The 24,563-nt window shown below is 64.0% G+C and overlaps 1 protein-coding gene across 7 annotated transcripts in view; it reads right to left on the bottom strand.

The window, feature by feature from the left end:
* The window catches only part of LOC111139763 (fibrosin like 1), an 89,316-nt gene that overhangs the window by 50,705 nt on the left and 14,048 nt on the right, over positions 1-24,563 (bottom strand). For 5 of the 7 annotated variants that reach the window (XM_022492133.1, XM_022492127.1, XM_022492129.1 and 2 more), the window contains exons 2-3: positions 21,902-22,102; positions 8,143-8,247 (exon numbers count right to left, since the gene is read on the bottom strand). In XM_022492133.1, the coding sequence (XP_022347841.1) occupies positions 8,143-8,247; positions 21,902-22,102 (306 nt within the window). Of the gene's footprint in view, positions 1-6,094; positions 6,131-8,142; positions 8,248-21,901; positions 22,103-24,563 lie in introns of all 7 variants that reach the window. The other 2 variants (XM_022492128.1, XM_022492132.1) reach the window with 1 other exon arrangement.

Genomic DNA, 24,563 nt, shown 5'->3' with positions numbered 1-24,563 from the left:
CAGGGTTACTAGCAGGTGGGGCAAGACAACAGCGGTGCCTCCTTCCAGGGGCGCCCGCACCTCCAGCACCTGGCAGGACAAAGGGGTGGGCGTGGGAAGCTCTTCTGGCCAGCAGGGTGAGTCTCCAGCACCCTGGGAGGGGAGGTCAAGCAACCCTACTGTGCCTGGTGCACAGCCGCCCTGGGCAGGCTGACTGCTACCTGGGACAGGGGAGCAAGGGGACAAGGACCAGGCCACCTGCAGAGAACAGCTGCAGAAAGACGGGGTGTGGAAATGTGCCCATGTGACAGGTCCGAACTGCGGACACACACAGCTGCCCGCAGAGCCTGCTGACACAGAATGTCCACCAGAGGAGGGGCACCCCTGCCCTCCACAGCGGGGGGCCCTCCCCTCTCCTCCTCCACACCAGCACCCCTCCCCTCTCCCCATCCACACCAGCACCCCTGCCCCTCGACACCAGCACCCCCCCCTCCCCCATACAGCACCCCTCCCCCTCCACACAAGACCCCTCCCCTCTACCTCTCCACACCAGACCCCTCCCCTCCACACCAGCACCCTCCTCCTCCACACCAGCACCCCTCCCCTTCAACACCCCTCTACACCAGCAGCCCCCGGACACCAGCATGCCCTCTGCGTGGTGCGTCTTTCTCCTCGGCACCTGGCACCGGCTAAAGCACTGGGCATGTCAGGTCACCTGTTTATCTCTCATCCTCTGTCCCATCTTGCTCTGTCTGGGCACACAGCAATCCACGGCCCTGCCCCCTTTCTGGAAGAGCCTGCAACCCAGCTGCGGGGTGGGGGAGGGGCTGTAGCTTGGGGCCCTTGAGGTCACGTGCCGTCCCCCCTCCCCCCGGCCCCATGCCACATCTCCAGACTGAGCAACAAAGGGCCCATCCAGCTGGGCTGCTGGTCTGTCTGCACACCGGGGCAGCTTCCCTGCGATCACACCCCTCATGCATCCGGGGGCCAGGTTCACAGCCTGACGAGCCGCAGGAGGCGGTGTGGGCGGGCTGGAGCTGACACCCCCAGCCCAAGTGCCGGGGGACAGGGACACAGGGAAGGACTTGCATGTCCTACCAGCAGGACGGAGGTGGGCCATGGCTGCACACCCCAGGGCTCTAGGAGGTGGACTGAGTGAAGGGTGGGTGGGCAGGGGACCTTCTGACAACGAGCCAGGCCGGCTGGGCTGCATCACAGGTCAGGACAGCACGCTCGGGACACACCCCGCAAGTTCCTGCTGTCCCCTGAGAGGCACATCCCTGTCCCCAGCAGCTGGCTTCAGGACTGCCCCCGTGCTCAGAGGTCATGAGGAGAATGCAGCAGCCCGCACAGGGAGAGGCTGACTGGGTTTTATTGCTTTTGTACAAATTATGGCTGCTCGGAAGTGGCCCAAGGAGCAGGGTAATGGATTCATAAACCTGCCTCGTAAAGACAGAGCCGGCTTTGGGGCCTGCCAGCACCCAGTGTTGTTCAGGGGGGCGGCTGGGGACAGGGGGTGCTGGGCCACTCCCGGAGAGCCAGGTCTCAGGACGGCTAGGGGTGCCCCAGGCACCTCCCTGCCACCCCAAGGAGGACAGCTGGTCAGGATTTCCCTGCACCTGCCCTCCTGCCACTAACGCCTTGGTGGGACCCGGGCCCACCCCGCTCATGCTGCACCCCCCAACTTCAGCCACAGAGGGCGCAGCTCAAGGGACAAACTGACAAGTGGCCCGCACACACCCATCCCTCCAGAAGTGGGGGGTCCGGGGACCCAGGGTGGGAAAGCAGGTGCGGAGCCAGGAGCTACGGTCCCCGGAGGGATCACGTGCGAACGGGTGTTGAGCTCGCTGTGCCCCTCCTCCCCTGGGTAAGGGGCTCCGTGGGGGCGGGGTGTGCCTGCTGAGGAAAGGGGCCGCGGCCCGGCCGCTGGCGTCCGGGTGGGTCTGATGACTACTTGGCGTGGGAGCCACACCACCAATGCTTTCTCCTGGCTCTTGCCCTGGGAACGCCGGTTACAGCCCCAGGGCTGTGAGGAGGCCCAAGCAGCCCGTGCGGGAACCACCCAGGGCAGACCCATCAGGCGAATGGAAGCTCGGACGCGGACGTGAAGGAACCTTCCATAACCACAGTCTGGGCCATGCTGGGGCCAGCCGGGGCCACGCTGCCGGCCACAGCAGCCTCCCTCCACAGCCCTGTGGCCCTCGCCAGCTGGGCTCCAGGGTGGGAGGATGGTGCCGGGGCTGGAGGTGCTAGGAAATTAGCTGTCTGTAGCCCAACCGAATCCTGAAAATCAATTTCCAGAAATCTCTCAAAGGCAATCAAGCCAACTGGCTAATTACACCCCGCGTGAGGGGCTCCTGCCGTGGCAGGTATCGACGGGGGCCTGCCTGACCCAAACGAGCTGGCGGGCATCCTGTGCCCTTCTGTGCCTGGCTTGTGGCCGGCTCTCCCACACTCACCCCTGTGGCCTCGCGGCTGCCTGGCCTGGGGAGAAGGCAGAGGTCTCTTCCTCCCCATCCAGCCCTGCTCTGCTGAGAACTCCACCTGCGTCCAAGGGAAAGCCCCACGCCCTGCCCACAGCAGCCCCCTGCCTCTTGCTGCTCTTCACGTGGGCAGGTGGAGCCCTCCCCCTGCATGGCCTTTGCACCGCCTGCTCCCGGGGTCCCTCCCCCTGCCCCAGCATGCACACTCACACTTGTGGCCCCCTGCAGCCTGGCCTTGCCCCTCCCTGCCGCCGGGTCACCTCTGCACTCGCCGCGTCCACCTAGGAACATTCTTACTGGCTTTATTCAGCATCTTCTCCGTGGCACGGTGAGGCCCGTGGGGCGGGGACACTGGCCACCCGGGTCAGCAAACACTTGTGGAAGGGAGGAGGGTGCCCAGGAGAGGTCTGAGAACCCATGATGGGCCTGGGAACGGAGGGGACCTGCGGACGGGCCTGCCTGCTCCGGCTCCCAGCTCAGCCCCTTGGCCGGCACCTGCGGGGGGAGGGTCTTTGAGCCCTGCACTTCAGTCCTCACCTAGAGGTGGGGGGTGGGGTCACTGCCATGGTGATCACGTCCACATGGAGGGCCTGAGACCTCCCGGCTCATCACAGGTGGTGGCCGGTGGCATCACTGCCATTCTGCCTCCGCTCCTGTCTGCAGCCCCAGAGCCTCTGTGAGCACAGGCCACTTCCAGAACACTCCGTGCGACGCACTCGGCCGGCCTCCCGGCCCCAGCAGGCATCCAGATCCTCATTTCCCTTTAATAAAAGAACTCCCAAGCCCTGCTATGGAGGGAGATGGGTTGTCACGTCCCCAGTTCCCAGCAGCTGAACGGAGAAAATTACTTTCCAACTCATCTCGCGGCACTAAGGAACACCTGATGTGTGCCGGGGAGGCCACACCAAGCTTCCGGGACAAGCTGTCGAGGATGAGCAGTACTTGGGGATTTGCTGGGGATAAAGCTCACAGAATTAAAGCCCTTTAAGTACGGTCTATAAAGCAGGTCAGACGACAGCTGCTCTGGGTCACTAGTGCAGGGACGCTGTTGGGGACAGACATGAGCCCTGCCGACCCTGAGGTCCCACCTATGGACACACACAAGCAAGGCACCGGGGCACAGGTGCACACCCGCACGCGAAGCCGCGGCTCACATCCAGGCACCGGCGCCATGACCGCCACTTAAGCGCAGACACACGGGCACGCACACACCCTTCCAGACGGACATGCGCATGGTCCAGAAAGAAACAGCACACTGGGACTTACAGGCGTGCACAGCCCCCCACAGCCACAAGGAGACACGGGGACACGGCACACACTCTCCTCTCACGGAGAGCCATCCGCAAGCTGTACACGGGTCAGGTGCTGGCAGAAGCCACACGCGCCACCCAGGGACCATGCATGCACACACACGCATGCCTTGACCTCAGTGTGTACACTCGAGTGTCTGGGGCGTCCATGGTGAAGCCTGGATTTAGAGGCAGGGTCATAGCCCCCCTCTGCCCAATCCAGCTGGCCCAGCCCTCACACCCCTGGTGGGCAGCGCCGGAAGCCACAGACAGCCCTGGGGGCCCAGTGCACACAGAGATCTGGGCGCTGAGCTCACAGAACTTCCCAGGCCTGGGCCTGGCCATCCACCTGCCCCCACCCTCTCTGTTCCTACTGGCTGAGGGTCACAGGGGTTGGTTCTGCCTCCTCCAGTGCCAGAGGCACCTCTACTTCTGGAAGGGCCAGGCCAACCACCTGAACCTTGCAGCGCCCGCCCACCAGCATATGCCAGGGACCAGCACAAACACCTGCTCGTGCCGGGGACCAGCACACTCACCTGTCTGTGCCAGGACCTAATGCACACACATGCTCATGCCAGGGCCTAGTACACACATCTGCTCATGCTGGGCCAGGACCTAATGCACGCACCTGCTCATGCTGGGGATCAGCACACACACCTGTTCGTGCCAGGGACCAGCACACACATCTGCTCATACCAGGACCTGATGCCCCCACCTGCTCATGCCAGGGATCAGCACACACCTGCTCACGCCAGGGCCTAATGCACACACCTGCTCATGCTGGGGATCAGCACACACCTGCTTGTACCAGGACCTAATCCACACACCTGTTCATGCCAGAACCTAACGCACACGCCTGCTCCTGCCGGGGACCGGCATACACCTGCTCCTGCCAGCACCTGGCATGCACACACAGGAACCGCCATGGCCCAGCAGCAGGCTGGGTACGTCCCTGCCACCACCTGTCACTCCCGTGCAGTGGCCACGGGGGTTAAGTTGCAAGCATCTGGCCCATTAATTACGGGTTTTTCTCCAGGAAACATTCCAAGGAGCTCTTGGGGGAGAAGACCATGAGTAACACATGCAATCTGGAAGCAGAAGGGCCGCCCAGAAGCTCTGGCAAGGAGGCTCGGGGCAGGGAGACCCCAGTTGCCCAGGGACTCTCACACACGGAAGGAGGCTCCAATCGGGGCGTCCCTGGGCCTGGCCCGTCTGGGACCCTTAGGTTGACACACACCCCTGACCTTCCCCTCACTCTCCCTGTCCCGACTTGCATCACACCGAGTGTTATCACCAGCCACTTCCCACACTAGCACTCTGCCCCCAGCTGGAGCCCAGCGCTGGCACCACTCCCGGCCAGAGTGCCACTCCATCAAGGAGCCAAGGATATGCTGAGACGACCCGGCCCGTGGGGAGAAGGGGCAGTGCAGGCCGCCACCCATGGCTGTGGCCAGACCCGAGGAGGGAAGGGCCCCCCAGGGAGACACGCCTCCGGCATCAGGATGTGACCACCACCCAGAAGCCTACAGCCCACCAGGTGCAACACTGAAAACCCGGCACCTGACCCACCCAACCCTGAGGTCAGGGCGGCTAGGGGTCAGGGGAGGCTCAGGGGCGCAGGGTGTCCCCTCACACAGAAAGTCAGTGGGTTAATTACACACCCTATAAAAAGCTGATGTGATTTAGAGAAGCCGCCCAGCAGGCCTGGAACTCTGGGGCTCACAGTAAATCAGGGGCTGGGGGCAGAGGCAGGAGGGGAGGATGAGGCGGGCAGAGCCCAGGCCCCACCCTCCAATGAGCCAAAAAACGGCTGTAAATCTGCAAAAATGGCTTTTATGGAGCTCTGGGTTTTATGGCGTCATTAACGTTCCTCCTGATACTTAAGGGGCAACAAAATGAAGCCACGAGGAAAGGGTAGGGGCTGCTGGGGTAGGGGTGGGGTAGGAGGAGGGGAGGGGCAGGAAGCAGGGGCAGGAGGCGGGAGGCCACAGGGCCCGGGGTCCTCACACCTGAGCCCCGGCCAAGCACGGAGCATGGAGCACGGCATGCGGGGTGTCAAGTCCCTGGGGTGGGGGGGTTGCTGCTCGGTGCCCGGAACCCTTTACTTGGAGTGCCTCCTGGCAGGACCCGGGGTAGAGCATCTCCCCACCCCTGGTCCTCAGGCAGTCAGGCAACGAGGGCCGACTCTTCTGAGACCCTGAGCGACGCTCCCAGCTGGCCTCCACCGGCCTCCGCCCCAGCCCCGCTGCTGGGGCAGGGACCAGATGCTGAAGACGGCTGGGGGCTGCGGCGGCAGGGGGCATGTGTGGGTCCAGCCCGCAGTGGAGGGGGCGGCAGACTTACCGAGTAGCCTCTGCCCGACACCGCCTGCGCGGAGCTCTGTGGGGGAAGGAAGCACAGTCAGGACGGTCATAGCTCCCCCGGGCGGCCCCTCCTCTGAGGACCATCCCCTTGGCCCAGGCCCTGGGCTGCTGCTGGGTCACCAGAGTTGGGGGCACAAGGCTGGGACCTGGGACGGAAGCCGCAAGGGAGGGTACAGCACAGTGGCCCAGAGCCCCAGCAGCCTCACACCTGTGCCTGGGGACCCATGTTTGGAACCTCCCCAGGGAGACTCCGGAGACGTGGCCCAGCCCAGCAGAGTGAGCCCAACGGAGAGGAGGGCGAAGTGGCCATGTTGCCTCAGAGAGGGACTCAGCCCCCAGGTCCATCTCGGCCCCTCGCGGAGCCAGGTCCCACCTTTCCACACATGGTTCCACCAGCCACGGGAACGCAGGGGAGGCGGGCCCACTCCTCTGTGCCCAGGTGGGCCTGCCCTTGACTACTCAGCAGCCTCCAGCCTCCCAGCCTCCCAGGGTTGTGGGGGTACAGGGGTGGAGGGCGGGCTTCTTGGAAGGGGAGCTGGACGGGTAACCTCGGGGGCCCCGCAAATAAGATGGCAGGGCACACTGTGGCCACCGGAGGTCCCTTGAGGGAGCCCCAACAGCACTTGGTGGAGCGCTCTCTGGTGCCATGAGAAACAAGACCTGGGCCCTGCGGGAGGCTGCGTGAGGAAGGGCATTCTGCTGTGGGGGCTGGGGGGACGGGGGGGGGGGCAGGTAGATGCTGGGGGGCAGCGTAGGGTGAGTGACGAGAAGGTGCTCAGCGGGCCAGCGCAGGCTCGTCCAGGACCCGCAGACCAGGGTCCGGAGCCTGCTGGGGGGAACAGAGGTCTGGCTGCAGATTCCTCCAGGATGGTGGGTGACCACGGGGTGTGTGTAGGGGAGGGTCCCCCAATGCCGCCTGGACTTCTCTGCTCTCTGTACACGGTACCCCATCCAGCCTCGGCCGGGGCTCTGGGACCCTTCCTTCCCCAGGCAGATGCTGGCGGGGCTGGCTGGCGGGGCTGGGAAGCCCACTGCTAAGCCCTGCCGGTGGGGGCGGGGGGCGGGGGGGGGTGCTGTAACTGCTCTCCAAGCGTGCGCCCTCAGGGCTGTCCCTGATGTGCTCAGAATCCGTCTTCACGCGTCCCACCGGCAATTAGCGTCCGAAGTAGGGCAGCCCCACAGCCCCAGACAATTACCAGCCTATTTCCCCATCTTGTGGCAGCAAGCTCGGGCCAGGCAATTAGCCCTCCTCCGGGGGCCCCCCCCACGGGCCGCGCCCCCAGGCCCCTATTGAGATGATAATGAGAGACGCTCCCTCCATTCAATCATCCAGAAACCCAGCCCCCAGCCTCGGTGCTTCTGCAGCAAGGGGTTAGGAAGACAAAAGCCTCATGGGCCCCCCCAACACCCTGAGGCACTCCCTCCTGGGACCCCTCACCCCGGTCTCCATCCTAATCCCCCACTGTGCCCACCTACCCCCTCCTCCAAGCAGCTGTGGCCAGGGAGAGCCAGGGGCCCTGGAGGGAACCCAACACGCCTACGCAGCGGGCCACGTCCCAAGTGCAATCCTCCCCGTGCTGCCCCAGTCATGGAGGCTCAGGGGCCTGTCCTCTGGGGCACTGTCTGTCCCCAGACCAGAACGCCCTTGCTCCCAGAGGCCTCAGCAGGCCCGCCCACCAGACCAGAAGCACTGCCCACCGCTGTTCCCACCACGGCCCTGGCTCCCCGCCCACTGCCCTACCAGCAGCACCCATGGGTGAGGGCATGCCCCCCTGCTGGACAAGGGCCTCCCCATGGGTCCTGCTGGGGCCTCTTCTGGGTTCCCCATTTAAACCCCTCCTAGTGCGGAAGTCCTAATTACCGAAAAATCATGTTTTAATGAAGGCAAAATGCTAATTGCAAAGGCAAAGCCCCCAGTGAGTCTCAGGTGCTAATCGTGGGCCCGAGGTGTCTGTGGGGGTGGGGGGCCGGCTGCGGGCACCCGAGTCGCAGGAGTGTTTGGCTGAGCAAAGCAGCTGGGGCACTCACGTCACTGAGCTGGTCCCGAGAACTGCTCGTCTGGGAGCTGGTGGCTTCGTGGAGGCTGTCGTCCCCACTGTGGCGGTCGCCCCCTCTGGACGCGGTGACCTTCATCTGGGGACAGGGAGAGGCAGGCTCAGCAAACACAGACCCAAGCCCTCTGCCTGTGGGGGCAGGGCAGGGGCCCGGCCAGGGTCAGGCTCCTCACCCCTGCCCTGCCCTGCTCACCCACACTGAGCCCCAGGCCACGACCCAGAGAGAGGGCAGCGGGGGCAAGGCTCTGCGGAGCTGACCATTTACCACTCGGAGCAGAAACACCCAGAAAAGCAGACGACACACAATGACATAATGCCGCTGTGAGCTCTGCCCTGGTTTCCTGGAGCCGGAGCCGGTGGGCCGCCCCACCCCATCTCACTGCACCAGGGAGCCGGACACCAAGCTTCCAGGACAGGCCAGCGGCCGCTCACCCACCCCTGCAGCACCCACACCACCGTGGTCCCAAGTGTGCGCAGACAAATGTGGACCGGCCACTCCCCACAGCGTGACCCTGGGCCACCGCTAGCCCTCTCTGTGCCTTGGCTCTGCGTCTAGAAGCACGGCTGCTGCTCCGGTGTATGCTGGCCAGCGCCCCGTCCCCTCTCACGCAGCAGCCCATAAGAGATCGGACGCTTGTGCCCACTTTACAGGCGGCCAAGCCAAGCCCAGAAAGTTAGGTGAACCCCAAATTCCTGCTGCTTTTTTCCTTTTCACTGGGACATAACTTCAGACCGCTGTAGACTGCAGTCACCACCCCCAACCACATGGCCCAAGTGTCCTGGGCTCCCCCACTCTCTGTCCAGGGTTCCACCACCTCCTGACCTCCCAGCTTCCCAATTCCCGCAGTTCCCACAGATCCTGCAGCTGTGTCCTCTCTGTCAGTGTGTGGGACACCTGCAGACCATCCACACCCTGTCTGTGTGCCTGGCATCTTCCGTGGAGCAGACCCAGGTGGCCGCTGACCCCTCACCAGCGTGGGGACACCGCGAGGGGTATGGGTGTCCTGCCCTCCTCTTTGTCCAAGCCTCCTAGCTCAGCGCAGTGCTCACAAGTGCAGGAACGTGCAGAATGCACCCCATGACCAGGGTCAGTGAGGTCTGACTGGGTCCAGAGCCTCTAGCCAGTCCTCCACGTCCAGCCCTTTTGTCTCAAACACCCTCCAGCCTGGAGATCCTGACCGGGCCAAAGGTCAAGATGGATCATCAAGGCACAATGGCTATGATCTAGAATATTCCTGAGTCCTGGGAAACACCCTAGGGACCTGGGTCCCTGCTCCTGTGCATGTCACGGCAGGCTCAGCCAGAAGCCTCTCTCGAGGCAGCCCTCAGAGCCCCTGCTCCCCAGGGCCACCCCAGGTCCCAAGATGGGGGTATAGCCCCCAAAGCCATGGGCCCTGGGTTGTCGGCCAGCAGAGTATAAATGACAAGACAGAACCAGTGCCCACAATCCCCAGCCCAAGGCCCCGGGTGCCAGGGCCCCAGGAAAGCCCAGGCCTCAGCACCAGCCTCCTTCTCCGAGGCAGGCCAAGGGCAGGGTCCTGGCCCCACATCCCGGGCCTTGGGGACCCCTGCCTCCTGTGCTCCTTCTTACTTGGTTGAGCGCTGCATGTACAGACCCTAACCAGTGCGGCCTCTCCTGACTCTCCAAGTCTCAGCTTCCTCACCTGTGAAATGGGATGCCACCAAGTCCCTCACATGTGACAGGATGCACGCATGTGTGCTGCAGTGTGTGTACGTGTGTGTGAGTGCGTTTGTGGGCGTGCATATGTGCGTGCGGCAGTGTGTGTGTGTGAGCACGCGCGTGTGTGCTGCAGTGTGTGCACGCATGTGTGCACATGTGCTGCAGTGTGTGTCCATGCTTATGTGTGCATGTATGTGACACGATGTATGCACGTGTGTGTGACGCAGTGTGTGTACACGTGTGTGTGTGTGTGTGTGTACACGTGTGTGTGTGCGCGTGTGCGTGTGATGTGGTTCTGTCTGCCTGAGCCCTGGGCCGGCCCCAAGAAGCCACCAGGTGTCACTGTCGGCGCCTGCGGGCCCCCGCTGTCCTGGACCCCACAACAGCCCTTCCCGAAAGTGGAGAAAACTGGGGCTTGGGGGACCTTCCTTGCTGCCTCGCTGGGGGAAGCCTAAGAAACCGAGAGGTACAGTCCGGTGCTTCTCAAAGCAGGGTCGCTGGGCCCGCTGCATCAGTAGCACCCGGGGACTTGTTCAGAACACGAACCCACCCCAGGCTTACTGAGTTTGAAACTCAAACCCTGTGTCAGCAGGCCCTCTGGGAGATTCTACCGTGGCTCCAGTGGAGATTATGGCTGTGACCATTAGTCCTCAACCTCACGAGCTCCACACAGTCACTGCTGGGGGACAGAAGCTCAGCCTGAGCCCAGGGCAGCGTCCCTGCCCCAGGAGAGAAAAGCTAGACCCAGAGAAACCACAGGTCCAGGGAAGGACCAGTGCAGACTACTGTGCACCGTTGGGAAGACTGCTGACTGCACAAGTTTACCCAGTAAGAGGAGAGGAGACGGAGGGACTACACTACGACCTCACATGGCTGGAAATGGAAGGGGGAGGGTGCCACATTCCACTGCACAGGCATAAGCAGCCTGTCTTCTCTCTGAGCTGGGCCCCAGAAAGGAAGCCTCAGCCCGACTCCTCAGCAGGACCCTGCAGGTGGGGCAGACTGGGGTCTGTCACCCTTTCTCACGGGGCCAGTTTTGGCTCTAAAAGCCCCATTTCCCAGAAAGTCCTCTAAAACTGAGTCCTGCACCTTGGGCACCACGCCAATCCCAGACATAATGGGCTGGCTGGTCACCTACTTCTGTCCCCAGGCCACGACCCCAAACAGCTCAAGCTGGGGTTCGGCTGTCCAGTAGCCCCATCTGCTCCCCTGGCTGCTCAGAAATGTTGCTGGCTGGCTAAGCCAGGGGTGCTGCCAGCTGGAGCCGGAGAGATTAGATCAGAGCTGCTGGGGCCTTCAAGTCCATGTCCAGGGCCAGAGGGAGCCCTGATTGCCCTGGGAGGTGGGAGCCCCTGTGCCTGTGCCCACCACTGGGCCTTGTGGGCCATCCACTCATCCATCTCCACCCACCCACCCATCCATTCACCCACACACCCACCCATCTATCTACCCATCTACACATCCATCCACCCACCTATCTCCTCACTCACCCATCCATCCACTCATCCAACCATCCACCCACCCACCACCCACTTACCCATCCATCTATCCCTCCATCTACACATCCATCCACCCATCCACCCACCTACCCATCATCCATCCAACCACCCATCCATCCATCCATCCATCCACCGTCTATCTACCCACCCACATGTCCATCCACCCATTCATCCACCTGTCCATCCATCTACCCATCTACCCAGCCACCTGCCCACTGGCCCATCCACCCAGTGCTTACAGGGTGCCTATGAACTGGCTCTGTTCTGGGCAGCAAACACAACAGACACACATTCCCATCCTCCTGAAGCCTACAAAGAAGAGACAGGCACGTGGTTGGCAGACAGCCACAAGTACCAGGACAACAGCAGAGGAAAAAAGACAGGACTGCCAGGGAAGGCTTCAGAGAGAAAGGTGTGGAGGCGAGTCAGAAGGCCAACAGGAAGAGTGGAGAATGGCCCCACGGAGAAAGATGCGGGAGTGGGAGCCCTCAAATGGAGCACGTATAGCTCCTGCGGTGTAAACACACCACAGCTGGGCTCGGCTGCCAACAGTCTGAACGCTGGCTTGTAAATTCTTATCACAGTCGGCTCCTGCAAGGTGGCATGCCACCAGAGCATGCTCTCAGAGGCTGGGCGGGGGCGGGGAGGGGGGATGCCGGGACTTCACCTTCCGACTGAGAGAGATGGAGAAATATGGCACTGCCTCCATCCGGCAGGGCCAGGTCATGGCTCTCAGAAAGGTGGGGAGGGAACAATTCCCTTAGACTAGGATGACAGGGCACTGCCATCAGACTATGGGGTCTATGGGGTGAGGGACGCTACTCTCAGACTGGGGCCTACCAGGAGCACCCTGGGGTTCTGAGCTCTCTGGCAGGAACACTGAGGCCATGGCAACTCACCCATGAAGAACCCCCTCCCAAGACAGCTCCCCAGATAGCCGTCCTTCCCTAACCTCCTCACAGCAGGGCCCTCCAGCCCAGGCCACACTGCACATCCCAGAAGAAAGCATCTACCTCCCAGGCCAGCCACCCCACACACCAGCCTAGACGGGCAACGTGTGCTTCCACTTGGCAATCAGGCCACGGGGGTGGGGGGTGTTGGCGCTGAGGGGACTGGGTGGCCAGTCCGGGGATGCTGCTAAGAAAGGGCCCAGGAGGTGGGAGACAGCAGTGCCCCGGGGCAGACAGGACGGTCCATGCCCGGTGTGCCCCTCACTCCCTGGGCGTCAGCGGCCCAGGCCAGGGCTGTCAGCTACAGCTCTGCCAGGAAGCCTGCTCGTGTATCTCCAGGCCTGGTGGTCCCCTACTACTTGCTCTTCCCACCAGCAACAGGTGCCCAGTTCTCTGGGGCTCAGTGGGGCCTCCTGACCCTGCAGAAACTGCACCCCATCCCAGCCGGCATGTGTGAGTCGCCCGCCCCATGGCACATAACCGCAGAGAGCGTGTCATCTAACTGCTGTGTTCTGTTCAGTGCGTCCGCCCTCTAAGCCCCAGCGCCCGAACCCACGACTGGCAGAGGCCTGTGCTCTAGGTCCCGGTTCTACAGTGAACCTGGCAGAGGCTGCGGCAGGGAGCACCAGTGCTTGGGGCAAGGCCACAGAGCAAGGCCAGCTCAGGGAGGGGCCCTTCACGCAGACAGTGCAAACCCACTCGGGCAGGCAGGAGCCGGTGAGCACTGGAGTGTGGGACAAAGCCCCCCCCAACATATGAGGCTGCGTGCACAGCCTCTGGGCTCTGTTGTGTGAGCTCAACACCCCTCCTAGAACGTGAGAAATGGATCACGGCTGAGCTTGGGTGTTCTCAGGCTGGTGTCCCCCGACTGATGGCAGCTGTGCCGGTGAAGCGGGGCGGTGCTGCTGAGACTCCGGGTGCGCGCCCCAGTGCAACCAGCCTGCGAGGGGGGCCTGGTGCTCCCACTCCCCTGGGCTGGCTAACACCTACTTGAGTTAGAAGCTTGACCCCGCTTCTTCCGGATAATCCTTCCCAACTCTCTGTCCACTCCTACATCGACCAGGATCCTGGGGCCCCGAGTGTTCCTCTGAACGTGACACAGGATCACTGGTTGGTGCGTCTGTCTCCAGCATTATGCGAAAAGTCGGTCCCTGACTGTGGTCTGGTGCCGTGAAGGGGGCTCAGGCAGTGCGAGCGTTCCCACGACAGCCCAGCACCCAGGTGCAGACCGCAGCCCCCCTAGGCTGGCTGTCCCTTCCACTGCTCCCTGTTCTTCAGGAGACTCGGACGGGTCGCTGGGCGGATGACGGCTGGGCGGATGACGGACAGATGCACATGGCGCACTGCAGCTGGTAGCGGATGCCATTGAGGCCACTACCAGAGTAGATGTGTGGCCAGCAGGCTCCAGGGGACACAAGCTGTGGGAGGTCCCCGTCTGTGCTTGGATGTGGCCCCCCTTGCTAGAGGAACAAGATGAGCCGCCTTGTCCTGCCCCCAGAACTCTACTGGAGTGGGCTGGTGCGGGGCCCTCTGGGCTCCATCGTGCTTGGTCACCTGCTCGGGAGATGTCCCCATCTTTCTAGAAGCTAATGACCTGATTCAAGCCACCAAGAAGCCTCTTGCGCAGCAGAAGCCTCCGGCTCCGCGGCTGCCCACACTGAGCGGTTGGCCTGTCTGTTGGCCGCCAGCACAAGTTCTTAAAAACATCCACCAGCTCACGCCCTGCACTGCTGACGACCCCCAGTGGCGCCTGTACAGCGCCCCCACCCTTGGGAATGCCAGGCGCTTGCCCTCCCCCGGGAGTGCCAGGCGCTCGCCGTTCCCTCCACTGGAGTGCCAAGCCCTTGTCCCTCACCGGAGTGCCAGGTTCTCGGCCACCACCCCCAGGAATGTCAGGCGCTTGCCCCCCTCCCCCGCCAGAGTGCCAGGGGCTTGGCCACCGTGCTCTGCTGCCCCTGGGCATGCTGGGAGAGGCTCCCTGAGCCCTCATCTACAGGAGCTTCTCCCATCGTAGGCACGCCCATGGGTACCTTGAAATCCCTCCACCTGTTGCACACCTGTCTTTCCCACCATTACCTAAACTTCGTGAAGGCAGGGACTGTCTCTGTCCTGTACCCTGCTGCATCCCGGGCCCAGATGGGCAGTGACCCGAAGCTCATACTGGACGCTGAGTGCTTCCCTCCGGGGCAGGGCTGGGATGACCTGGCAGGTGGGGCCTGGGGGGCGGCGGGTGCCTGCCACCCTGCAGCCCGTCTCTCCTCCACCCTTGCAACAGCGCCTGCACTGAACCCCCCCCACCGCCATGCAGGGCGCGCCGCTCGGTTCCTGTGAGCGCCGGGTCTGGGGTGGGAGCTCGGGGCTTGCAGCAGCCCTGCCCCAGCACCTGAGACCCAGCCTGCTGCTGGGGAGGCCGCCCAGGAGGGGTCTCGAGAGGGTCGGGCACGGAGGCTAGAGATGTCTGTTCTATGAGTGAGAGAACTAGGGCAGCCGCAAGGACGAACCCCGCACGCACAGGGCCTGGGCCTGCATGGGAGACATTGTGGACGCGCCACCTGACGGACAGCATGGACGGCAGCCCCCCCAGCTGCCTCCCCCAGTACCAGCCTCCGCCAGGCCCAGGGTCGTGCGGCCTGGCCGTGGGCAAGCGCAGCTGCCCATGGCGCGAGGTGCCTGGAGGAGCCGGACGCCGGGCCTCAAGGGTTGTCAGTCGGCCAGAAGGCTGACATGTTGGGACAGGAGGGGGACTCAGGGCACCAAGAATCGGACTTCAGTAAGGGCAGAGGGGGAGGATATGCTCAAATGGGCTCTGCAGAGGAACCTCGCCACCACAGATGGCAGGGGACAGAGCCCGGGAGGCCAGTGGCTGCACCACCACGGCCTGCCAGGGGAGGCTCAAGGACAAGGGCATAGGCCGCGGGAACGGAGCTGCCTGGGTGTGAGTGCAGGGCGACCTAGCTGCCACCTCCTCGCGCTCGGAAAACGTCCTGGGTGTGGCCAGCCCCTGGGGCCTGTGGCAGGAGTCGGCCTTCTGGCAGGCACTGTGACACAGACCGAGGTGCTGGCGGGTGCCGACACGGCCACGTCGCAGAGCCCACTTCCTCCACAGGTAAGGGACCACCCAGGCCGTCTGCTTCGTTTCAGTCTGTGGGCTCAGACTATATTTGCCCGGCAGCCTGCCCCCTCAGACGGCGACGGCCTGGGCCTGTCAAGAAACCTGCGGCACGACCCTGGTCGCTGGGGACCTTTACTCTTCATCTGTCCAGCTGGGGCTCTGTGTCGTTGGTGCCTTCAAAGAAACAACTTCTGGCCTTGCCCGTGTCCGCCACGGTTTCCCGGTCCGTGAATGCCCACTCTTGTCAGCCTCATTCCTTCCTCTGGTCCATCATCTCCAGTTTCTGGCAGTGACCAGCCTCAGACCCGTGTCCTCCTCCAGCACGGGCACCAGGGTGTGACTGTGAGCGCAGACGATGAATTTTGATGGCCATTTCCTCAGAATTATTTTTCTAATGAGATCTCATTCGGAGAGACATTTAGAAGGTGGAAGCCAAGGACCGGCCTTGCGTGGTGGCGGGGAAAGGCGGCTGCCTGTCTCCGGCCCACCATCCGGGCAGATGCCAGCTCTCCCGAGGCCGGGGGAGGCTTAGCACGGATGTCTTCCGGCCCGTCCGTGCTCGGTGCTGGGGCTGTGGCATCCGAGGGGAGCTTCTGGGCTGGCCCGCTCAGCTCTGCGGGCTGGCGGGGATTCAAACCACAGGCTGGCTGAGCATGAGCCACGAGCCAGCCAGCAAGAGCCACGAGTGAGGAGAGACTCGTGGAGACAGGTCACTGTGGACCCTCCACACGCCACAGGCTAGAAGCCACGTCGTTACGGAGCCCATGAATGGGTGGGTCTGAACAGAGAAGAGCAAGAGACACACCACGTTCCTAAGACTTGCTCTGCGGAGAGTGGAAATGTCCCACTGATAGCACTTTGAACATGGAACGTTAGATATCGATTTTGTCTCCTGTTCTTGAATTCCAGCATGGCCACGAGTGTCCCCAGCTGTGTGTGGCTCTTAGCATGACCCCCCCCAGACAACACCACTGTTCAGCTGCATCCGCAGGCTCAGACCAGTGTTTGCCCGGGGTCCCGCGGCCCCTCTGGGAGGCTGGTGGTCCCCCAACCCTGGCCCTGGGGTGGGGTTCTTGCCAAACCCCCCCAGGCAAAGCAGACGGTGGGACGTGGACACCGCCTCCCTTAGAGCCCCCTGGTGTGGGCGGGTCGCACGGCCATATGGTCACTGCAGCCTCGGGCCAGGCCGGGGGGACAGGCAGCGGTGTTGCCCCGACGCACCCCGGCCTCTGACATGGTAAGCGTCTGCGAGAACAGTTCCAGGACGCCTCTTCCATGCCAGGAGCAGCCCGTTTACGGAGGTGCTCGTGGTATCCTCGGTCAGAGAGTGAGGGGGCAGTCCAGGGGCCCCTCCTCCCTGGGCCCTCCACGCGAGAGGGCAGGACTTGTCAGGACAGTCACCCTGGCGGTCACCCAAGCTCGGAGCCTGCTCGTGGAGCACAGCCGCTCAGCAGAGGCGCACACGCGCGGACAAGCTCCTCCCAGGAGCCCTGGACTGGCTGTGTCTGCAGAGCGCTGGGTGAGGCCCACCAGGTGGGTCCCCGTGCCTGGGCCCCTGTCCTCCCAGGGCTATCCTACCTTCCGCCAGGTGCACCTGGAGGAGTCTCCTTTCTCCCAGCGAACAACCACACCCACCGGCACTGTCCTTGCTCCTCACTGGCCTGGCAGGGACCAGGCATGGTCTCCTCCTCAGGGCCCCACCCGCAGATGGGGAGGTGGAGGCAGGGGGGTTTCGTGGGGCAGGCTGTATGGCTTGGAGGGAGACCCCTGTAGAGCACCGCACCCAGGCTCCTGTCTCCATTCAGGGAGTCGCCTAGAGCAATCCTGGGCCTCCCTCGGACCCACAGCGCCCCCAAGGACTCAACCTACGCCCAACTTTCAGGCCAAGCTTCCCCCAGTCTACCCGCAACAGGGTGGACCATACCCCACACCCCTGGCCTTGGGGCCACGTGAGCTGCCAGGGCCCAAGGCCACACAGGCCCCACACAGCCGTGTCCTTTAGCCGGTAGGGTGGCTCGTGACATTGGAAGGAGCCACCATCATTTCAAAAATCTCCAAAAACACAGAAAAACCCGTATCACCAGATGCTCTCAGAAACCCCCAAGATCTGGCCACACAAAACCCTCATCTCCTTATAGCAGAAGGTGGCAGCAGCCCCCTCCCGTCCCCGTCCCCCAGGACGTGGCACACCTGGTCTAGTCTCTCCACAGCAAGTGGGTGTCTCCCCAAAGTGCCCTCCCCTTCAGTGTCCTGTCACTCTGAACCCAAGGCTAGCAGGAGCCCCAGGGGCCCCTCTGGGATCAGATGGTTCAGCAAGTAAGCAGGCAAGGAAGAGCGGGGCCCAAGGGCACCGTGGGGCTCACTCACAGTGGAGCTGTTCCAGATCGGAAGGGTTGGGCCCAGCCCACGGGACTCCGTCTCCCACCCTCCCGCAGATCAGCGTTCTGTTAGTTCTGCTTCCCCCACTTAGGCACTCACGTGCCAGGGCCATATTCCCAGAGCAGAAGGGCCTAGAAAGGCAGCAGCTGTGCCCGTTGGCACCTGCCTTGCCCACCCACGCACGAGCCTGCACAGGACCCAGAAGACAGAGATCCCAACACTGCCCCCTTCAGGTCAACAGGAGGGAGGGGACGCTGGGAGTATCAGGAATCCAGGACAATTCTGAAGCACCTTCTGCGACACCTAGAAAGAGACCCCTTCCTGAGCAGGGGCTCCGAGGGACACGGCAGGGATGTGGGGGCTTGCTGAGACGGTCTGCTGGGGGACTGTGGTGAGCACGGCCCCCCCGAACGCACAGCACAAGCACGATGAGCTGTGCCCAGGCTGTGCACCCCTCCCTGGGCAGCCCCAGCCCTAGGCTGCTCTCCTGCTGCTCAGTGGGAACGCAGCGATCAGGGGGCAGGTCCAGACGCGCAGAAAACCACTTGTCGGAATAAATCACTTCACGTATGACACACACTCACTGATGCGGTCATAAAAATAATGGCACGGCACTTTTTATTTTCTTTAATCAGAAAAATAAGCCCCGCGTTTCTGGGAGACCCTGGGTGAGGACCAGATGCCCGTAAGCCCTGCTCTGGGTGCTGGGCGGCCCCCACACCCAGCCAGTGGGGACCCCAGAGGGCCAGTGTCCTCATGAGCAATTGGGATGGGGGGGGGTGTGCGTCCCAGCCTCCATGAACGGGATCAGAACTGCAGTGGCCGTCGCGGCTCAGTGAGACTAGGCACACAAAGGGCGTCCGGGAGCCCGGCCAGGGCAAACCCCAGGAGCTGCTGCTCCCTCCCCAGAGACCCTCCTGCTCTGGAGGGTCAGAAGTGAGCTCCTTGCCTCATGCCCAGGACTCCAGGAGCACCAGTGTGGGACTGCCCTGAACCAGAGGTCTGGGGTGAGGAATGGGTGACCCCCGAGCTCAGGCATGGGATGGGCAGAGGGCAGAGAAAGCCCTGTAGTGTGAGGTCCGTCCCGACGGGGAACGTCCTGGGGGGCCAACAGCTAGGAAGCTGCATGGGCTGGGTGGGAGGCCAGGAGGAGGCATTCTGAGAACGGCCCCGACCCTCCTGGTCCAGAGCTAGGGGAATGGGAGACTCTGTCTCTGCTTCAGTGCCTAGCCACTGGGGTGGAGGCAGAGTTGGGGGAGTGGGGGGGGGGGACACCCTCCTGTCACCAGCAGCTCCTACGTGGCCACAGACAGCCCTGAGTGCCCCCCATGTCCCCTCCCTGCATTCACAGAACACTGGAGATGGACATGCATCACTGCCCTTTGCCAGAGGGGAGGTGCGCGGGACCTGCGGCCTGGCTCCAGTGGGGCCCACATTCTGCCTAGGGGCACGGAATGCACGCTGGCCACATGGGTCAGGGCCCCAGGGCGCAAGGCCTGCAGCCGGCACACCCCCACAGCATGTACACACACACACCACATACGTGCACGCACACACTCACACACACACTTGTAGTCTATCACACGGGGCGGGGGGGGAGGCGTGCACAGACTCTGACGTACAAGGACACACGGGCACTCGTGAGGCACAGCGAGACACTGAGGAACCCCTCCGATAACCCCAAGCCCTTGGGGGCAGCCGTGTCCACTCTCCTAGGAGTGTGCGCGTCCCAAAGTAGCGGGCACGACGGGGGCAGGCATGGCAGGGAGGTGGGAAGATGCTGGGGGTCCTCTCCTCTCTTCCTGGTGCAGGCGGGCTTCTGCCTGGTAGCAGCCCTGCCGGGGGCTGCCTCTGCTGAGCCACAGTTTCCAACCGCAAACAGCCCAGCCTGCCTGGAGAAGGCCTCTGGCCAGTGCGGCAGCACATCCGCCCAGCACAGCCACACCCAGGGTGGCCTAGGAAATGGGCATCAGGCTCCAGGACTCACAGACGGGGCCTGGCGAGCCACCGCAGGGGTGGAGGATCGAGTCCGTCGTGACCTCAGGGGCCTGCAGGGACGGCCCAGTGCCAGGAGTGAGAGCTGCGGCTGACGGGCCCGAACCAGGTCCAGCAGCGACCGCCGCGGCTGGCTTGGGGGCCCTAGGAGGGGCCGACGGGGCGGGGCTGGCCGGCCCAGGAGTGAAGGGCGCTCAGGGATGGGAAGTAACGGCTGGGGTTTGCAGGGCTGGCTGGGGCCCAGAAGGGACTGCAAGGGCTGGCAGGGCTGCTTTGGGCCCAGGAGGGGCCGCTTTCGTCGGCAGGGCTGTTCTGGGCCCAGGAGAGGCCGCTTGGGCGGGTGAGGCTGTTCTGGGCCCATGAGTGGCCGCTTTTGTTGGCACGGCTGTCCAGGGCCCAGCAGTGAAGGTTTTGCGGGGCCAGGGTGCTCTGGGGCTTCAACTAATTGCTGGGGCTGACTGAGGCCCAGCAGGGACCCCTGGGGGCGGCTGGGTTGGCCTAGGAGGGACCTCCGGGGCTGGCAAGGGGCTAAGAGAGCCCGCCGGGGGCAGCAGCACTGGCCTGAGAGTGAGCTGGTGGGCCGGCGGCGTGGACGCAGCAGGAGGAGTGACTGTGGGGGCCGGCACCGCTGTCCTGAGGATGCCCTGCTGGGCTGGCCACGGAGACAGGGGGCCACCCACGACCGCACGGGCCAGCAGCGGTGCCAGAGGGCCAGGAGGGAGCGCAGGGGCCGGCAGAGGGGACATGGGGCCAGGAGGGAGCGCAGGGGCCGGCAGCGGTGCCACGGCGCCAGCAGGGAGCGCAGGGGCCGGCAGCGTTGCCACGGGGCCAGCAGGGAGCGCAGACGCCGGCAGCGGTGCCTAGGGCCTAGGAGCGCCCATCGTGGCCGGCAAGGCTGAGCCAGGAGTGACTGCTGGGGCCGGCAGTGCTGATCTGGGGCTGGAAGCAGCCGCTGGGGCCGGCAGGGCTGACCTGGGCCCAGAAGTGACCGCCGGGGCTGGCAGGGCTGTCTTGGGCCCAGAAGTGACCGCTGGGGCCAGCGGCGCTGACCCGGCAGTGGCCGCTGGGGCTGGCAGGGCTGCCCGGGGTCCGGGAGAGCCCGACGGGGCTGGCAGCGCTGACACGGGGCTGGGAGTGACCCCTGGGGCTGGCTGGGCTGGAGCTGCTGCTGGTGCTGGGCCGGGCCGTTCTGGTCCCAGTGGTTGGCTGGGAGCGGCCCCCCTTCTGGGGAGCACACCTGCATGGAAGAAAGAGCACGTGTCCACCTGGGCAGGTGTGCCTGCAGACCCCCCAACCAGCCCGGGCCCCTGAGACATGCTGCCCCCTCTCCAGCAGCCCCATCCCCAAGGGAGCTGAAAGTGGAGTGTGAAACACCAAGAAGAACCCCTCTCTGAAAAGAAGGCGCGAACCAGCGAGTCCCTGAGGAGGAAAGCGGCTGTAGGGCTGAGCCGGCACCTGGGAGAGAGCCCCACGCTCAGGGAGAGAGTCCCCCGGTCCCAGTCTCCCCACCCGATCCCAGCTGGGCTCTGGTGACAGCAAGGATGCCCCCCCCACCGCCACCCGCCACCAAGGACTCGGCTCCCGGCCGCTGTGGAGGGAGGCCCCTGGGGTGGGCTGCTCTTTGTACCGGGACCCCTGACCACCAGTCACGTGACCCCCACGAAAAGATGTGCTGCATTCTACAGAAGGTTAGCAGATGGAAAACACCTGGTGCAGAGCCCGGCCCCCACGCGCTACAGACACCCTGGACACCCCGTGGTCGGCGGAGCCTGACAGACGCAACAGGGCAACGGGGCCAGCCTACCAGCAGGTGCACCCTCCTGCCCCAAGCACACACACCCCCACCCCCATCCTTGGGCTCCCAGCCTGGCCTCTCTGGCTGTGTCACCCACCGGGGGAAGGTCTTCTGTCTGCTCAGGATCTGGGCTCACGGCGAGCAGCTACCTCGGGCCCCAGTCCACGTGGGCCGCATACCCCATGCCCAACAACGAAGGAGCACGTTGCCAGGCAGGCCCAGATGCCGACGGTGGTGTCCAGGTGTTGGTGTGGCCCTGAGGGCACCCAGGGGAGAGGGCACAGAGCCCATGGTTCTGAGTGGGGCAGGGCCCAGCGCTCACCTGCTTGGTGGGCTGCAGTGGGACCTTCTTTTTCCCACGGTCACAGGCAGACTCCAGGTCCTGCTCGGGGCTGCCAATCTCCAGGGGATGCCCATTCTCACTTGGTTCTGCCGACGGGCAGTTTTCGGACTCACGGGGCTTCTTGGCAAGGCGACGTTCCCATTTCTCCTTCCGCTCATGTGGCTTCAGGGCCATGTCCTTCTGTGAGGGCAAGAGGACAAAGCTGGTTAACTGGCAGTGACCTTGGTGACACCATGCAAGACTCTGCTGTGCTCCAAGGCGGGTCCCTAGGCATGTGACAGCGCCTACCTGAGGTGCTCACCCCGCTAGTGGGCTGTCAGGACAAGGGGGCTCAGAGAATGATGGAGAAACAAAGCTAGACCAGGCCTTAAGCTTCCAAAGGGCCCCCAATCTGTGGCTCAAATGGAGCCAGTGCCGCACTGGCCCTCCCAGGGGCGCTGCTTACACTCCTGAGCCGGTGGCTGTTGCCACAGGTCCAGAGCCCCCCAGGGGTCTACCTGCCCAACTGCGTGCAGCTGGGCATGCTGATACTGTGAAAGCCTGTGCTGGGGAACCAGCCCCTGACTCGGCCAGATACACAGAGCTCAGGGACCCTGGAGCCCTGCCCTAGAACAGGGAGTGACACCAGCGGGGATTTATGGAGCAGGGGGCTGCTGTGCCGATGCCAATCGCAGCAGTGGGGTCCCCACCGCCCCAAGCACAGAGCTGGTCCTGCCAGCGAGCCCAAGGCCCAGGACAGCCTGCCTTCGCGGTGCTGAGCAGGCGCAGTGTCACCCGCCAGCCTCCCAGCTGGGTCCATGGGGTCGGTAAGAGCTGTCATCTCCACCTGGCTGCCGAAGAAGAGGCAAGAACTCACTGGAAGGGACTCAGAAGATTCTGAAAGCATTCACCCGAGGCGGGGAGGAAGGCCTGAATGAAGGTTATGCCCCTGGCTGCCGTGTCCCCCATATCCCAGGTGACATCCTCACAGCCCCACAGGCAGTGCTTCCTGAGAACCTGCGGGCCGACTGTAGCAGCCTCTTCAAGGCTGGCCTCTGTGCTCAGGTGGGCATGTGGCCCCAGTCAGGCCTCAGGCCACCGGGGTGGGTGGCAGGGAGAACCAAAGCCCCAGTCTAGACAGGGACATGCTGTGCATGGCAGGGGAGGTCCTCCAACTTCGAACCACACCCCGCCTCCTGGCTGGTGAGAGGGGCCCACAATCCCCAGAACTAGTGAGGGGAACCAGCCCAGCTGGCCGGACTGGAGCTGCCCTTCCATGCACGGCAGCCCCCGGGACTGTCCTGCTGTGTGTGACCCCACAGCCTGGGCTGGGAGCAGGCAGGCGCGGCTGCAGGCTGCACTGGGGACAGAGGCAGCAGCGGATAGCGTGGGACGTTCCACACCCCCAGACTCTCCTGAGGGGCCCACAGCCCCAGCCACACAGATACAGGCCAGCCCCGTCAGAGCCTCTCCCCTCTGAGGGGACAGTCAGGAGGGACGGGGTTCACCCTGCATCCCCACGCCCTCCCATGGCTCACTGAGGAGCAGGGGGAAGGGAGCGGGGCTGGCAGTGGCGCCTGTCCTGGGGCATCCGCAAGGCTGGGAGACCTCCTTAAGTCTGGTGACCAGCGTGGCCCGTGCCATGTGGCTCTGCCCTAAGCTCCACAGGCTTGTGCCAGGGCAGCAAGTGGCTCCTAACTCCTCAGACCTGGGAGACACCCTTCCCCACGCCCGCCGTCTGGGACAGCAAACCCCAGGGACATCCACAGGCTGTGGCATTTCTGCAGCCTCTCCTGTAGTCCCAGTCAGATGCCTTCACGCCCCCACTGAACTCCTCAGAGCCCCAGCTCGTCTCAGCCCAAAGCGGCCGCTCCCCAACCCTGACAATGGAACCCTGGCTCACTAGGCCTCCCGGCTTCGGCCCTGCCTATGGGCATCAGGTCGATTCCACACTCTGGGGTGCACCCCCCACCCCCCGCATAAACTCAGCTAGACAGCGGGGCAGCCCCAGCTGAGACGCCGACCGTCTCAGGGAGGACTCCTGGGCAGGGCTAGAACCTCCAGAGGAGCAGCAAATGCAAATGCCCTGAGACAGCGAGGAGCTCCCACTCCCTCCCTCTCTTGCACCTGCCTCCCGGGCTCCACTGGTCAGCGCATGGCCACAGGCCTCCCCGGGGCAGAGAGACGAGGCAGTCCCTCCAGGGACGAGCAAGTCCCGAGGACCGCAGCTCACTCTGCCCATGCGGGCACTCCACAGGACACACGAGGGACCCGCCCCTCACACACAGTCACGGCTTTCAGGTTCCCTGCTCTGCCTACAGGGCAGGGCTGGCTGCTCACAGGCTGCTCCCTCCCACACAGGCCCCCACGGTCCGAGCTCTCTGCCGGGAAGCTGCCACCCAACTGCAGGGCCCAGCCCAGCCCCCCCCACGGCACACAGGGTGGCCCGGGCAGACAGTGGGCAGCAGTCTGCAGAGACGAACCAGAGCGACACACTGTCAAGGGCAGGCCAGCCAGGGGTTTGCACAGAGAGAGCAGCAGGACGCCCACACACAGAGAGTCTCCCTTCGAGGAAGCGGCTGCCAAGCGTGGAGCCCGGAGGCCCCCGACCCGCTGTGGGTACGGTTCTTCTGGGGGCTGGACAAACCTGGTACCTGCTCCA

Source organism: Enhydra lutris, unplaced genomic scaffold, assembly GCF_002288905.1.
Source record: "Enhydra lutris kenyoni isolate GAN:26980312 unplaced genomic scaffold, ASM228890v2 scaffoldscaffold117, whole genome shotgun sequence".
Classification (NCBI taxonomy): Eukaryota; Metazoa; Chordata; class Mammalia; order Carnivora; family Mustelidae; genus Enhydra; species Enhydra lutris.
Note: the sequence above shows the minus strand (reverse complement) of the source record. Positions and strands in the feature narration are given on the sequence as shown.